This window comes from Pteropus vampyrus, unplaced genomic scaffold (genome assembly GCF_000151845.1).
Source record: "Pteropus vampyrus isolate Shadow unplaced genomic scaffold, Pvam_2.0 Scaffold22, whole genome shotgun sequence".
NCBI classification, from domain to species: Eukaryota; Metazoa; Chordata; class Mammalia; order Chiroptera; family Pteropodidae; genus Pteropus; species Pteropus vampyrus.
The window spans coordinates 9,121,117-9,123,729 of record NW_011888803.1 but is presented as its reverse complement, the minus strand read 5'-3'; the positions used below and the strand labels follow the sequence as shown (position 1 = coordinate 9,123,729).

The window sequence follows — 2,613 nt, the reverse complement described above, 5'->3', positions numbered from 1 at the left end:
AAACCAGTTTATATTTTACTAAATAAATTTATTATTAGCAACTAGAAACGAATATCCTGAGTTTCTTGCCATCTCCAGTGTTCATTCTTAAAGTTCTGATTCTACAAAGAGCCTGTGTCAGGAAGTTAGGCTGTTCTTGATGATGTCATGATACATTCTGAGGTGAAACAGATAGTGAAGCTGAAATTAATGCCTTGTCAAAGGTAGCTCTTTTCCTGCAGGAGCTAATACAGAATCTACAAAAGAAGAACCATCTAGAAGAAAATAATTTATTTTGCTCATATAAACTATCGGGGTAATCTCATAAAATATCACTGGACAACACCAAGTTACCAGTTTTGAATTTATTCAAAACCAAGTCTTGACCTTTTCTTTCCCGAAACAAGAGAACAATAGATTTCTGCCAGCACTGTGGGAATACACTCCTTTAAGGAAATGATTCTTGATGGTAGTAGTGGCAGTAAATTGGGAAAAGAAGGCAGTGGGAATGTCATGCCTTTTAACAAAACATATATCTTAGCTCAAATTAAGAATTAGCTTATTAGCTTTCTCTAATAAATTCAGACTTGTTTACATTGTAGTCTTAAAGGTGTTCCAATTCAAATCTGATTAATATCTTGAAGCTTTGCAATAAATATATAAACTGTGAAAGTATTAAATAAGCTTATAAATAAAACCTTTTAACAAAGTTATACATATATATGTGTATATAAATATATATAAAAAATCACTGAATTACTATTTTTAATATATACCCACTCAGTTTTAAAGACTATTTTGAGGTTGATTTTATGAAAAATATAAAACTTATTTATCCAAAAGGGTTTCCTCTCCTTCAAAATAGCCACCTGTCAGTCCATGCTGCCACTTTTACTCTAAGTGACAATTCTTTTAGTCAGTTTGAGTCACATGTCGAAAGTCACACCTAATTTTTAAGCCACACACAAGCATTCTCAAACTTAGTTCATTCTCACCTTAATTACTATTTGTTTTTCTATTCTGAATATAATGAATCTATCTTCAAAAGGCATATTTGCCAACACCACCATTTAAAGAAGATGACAGAGCTTAAGCTTATAATTTTTCTTTAGCAACAGGTATATCACTGAAATAAGAATACTGCCTCTAGACATGACTACTTTGCACTGCATTTGGATGTATTAAGTTCTGACAAGTTTGTTTAAAAACACAAAAACAATAAAGTCATATTCTAGTCTTAATGACAGACTGTAGCTTGCATGGTATATGAGTAAAACATTTTACAAATCTAGAAGGTATTAACCTAAAATGTTTTTCTATTAAAAAACACTACTTACTGAAGCTCTAGTTTCTGCAGCTTTTGCCTTTTTTAGTCTGGTTTTTGCAGCATCCAAATCCAGTCTCTTATTTTGTAATAGTTTCCTTTCTTTCTGTAAGTTTAGGAAATAAAAATATAAAGGTTAATGATGTTAAAATCCAGTAAGGGCATACACATTATTTAAAGTATTATTTTCCAGTAAATATATGAATCATCTGATAAAACAAAGATCTATAATTACAAAATTGGCTTTAAAGTAACCATTCAGGTATTTGGCTCCCTTTTCTGTTTTCGATTTTAAAATGATAGAGACATCTGGATATCTGAGAAAGATAAAAGTGACGTAAGAAACAAAGGAATATTAGTTTTAATATTTTGTGATTTTTGCCCCACAGGGAACATTTGGCAGTATCTTCTTAGGTGTCATAATTAGGGAAGAGATGATACTAACATCCACTGGGTAGAAGCCAAAGATGCTGCTAAACATCCTACAGTGCAGTACAGCTTCCACAATAAAAAATTACTCGGCCCAAAATGCCAGTGGTGCCCAGGCTGAGAAACTTTTTAAAACTAATAGTTTATCCAGAAAGTGCCTATGATGAAGGAGGTATGGGCGTAGGGTAAATAAAGCACCTTGATACCCTATGTGATCATATGTGCTATAGAACTGAAAATAACTGTACCAGTCCAAAATAGAATTTCAAATTTATAGAATAAATAATGAATAAACATTAGTATGGTATCTTGGAATTCCTCATGAGAACCTCAAGCTTCCATATAATAGGTAAGATCATAAGAATTCAGTTTGCTTTATTCATTTTTGGACAGATTTCATATGTCAAATTTCATCCTATTGATAACCTAGTATCTTCTAAGTCATATTTCAACTTGGTGGTTTTTCCTCTGTCTCAGTCCCAATATTTTTACACAGAGTCAAATTCATTGTAAACATATTTTCTTTAAAATTTTGTAATAAGAAATCTGCAAATTAAAGTTTGAAGTAGTACTGAAGAAACAAATTAAACTAAAAAATAACGGACTAATAAATTAGGTTTGGGAAAGTTATAATATTTCTTATACTTCAACGATAAAACATAGCTGTGTGAAAAGAAGATAATAGATTTCTAGGGATGCAAAAGACAGAAATCTAATAGCCAGAAATACAGTTTCTAGTAATCAGGTTTCTGGCTTAGAGTTTAAATGAAGTTACATGGCTATACTATGGTGATATTTTGTACCATATTTTTATAATCATTCCAGGAAACTCTTGATAGATTTTAGTGCTGGTCATGAACAATAACACTACAGGGAAGCAA

At 31.3% G+C, this 2,613-nt stretch overlaps 1 protein-coding gene across 1 annotated transcript in view; it reads right to left on the bottom strand.

The window, feature by feature from the left end:
- The window catches only part of SH3GLB1 (SH3 domain containing GRB2 like, endophilin B1), a 36,338-nt gene that overhangs the window by 15,493 nt on the left and 18,232 nt on the right, over positions 1–2,613 (bottom strand). Inside the window, exon 4 of the mRNA XM_011355588.2 lies at positions 1,317–1,409. Within this exon, the coding sequence (XP_011353890.2) occupies positions 1,317–1,409 (93 nt within the window). The remainder of the gene's footprint in view (positions 1–1,316; positions 1,410–2,613) is intronic.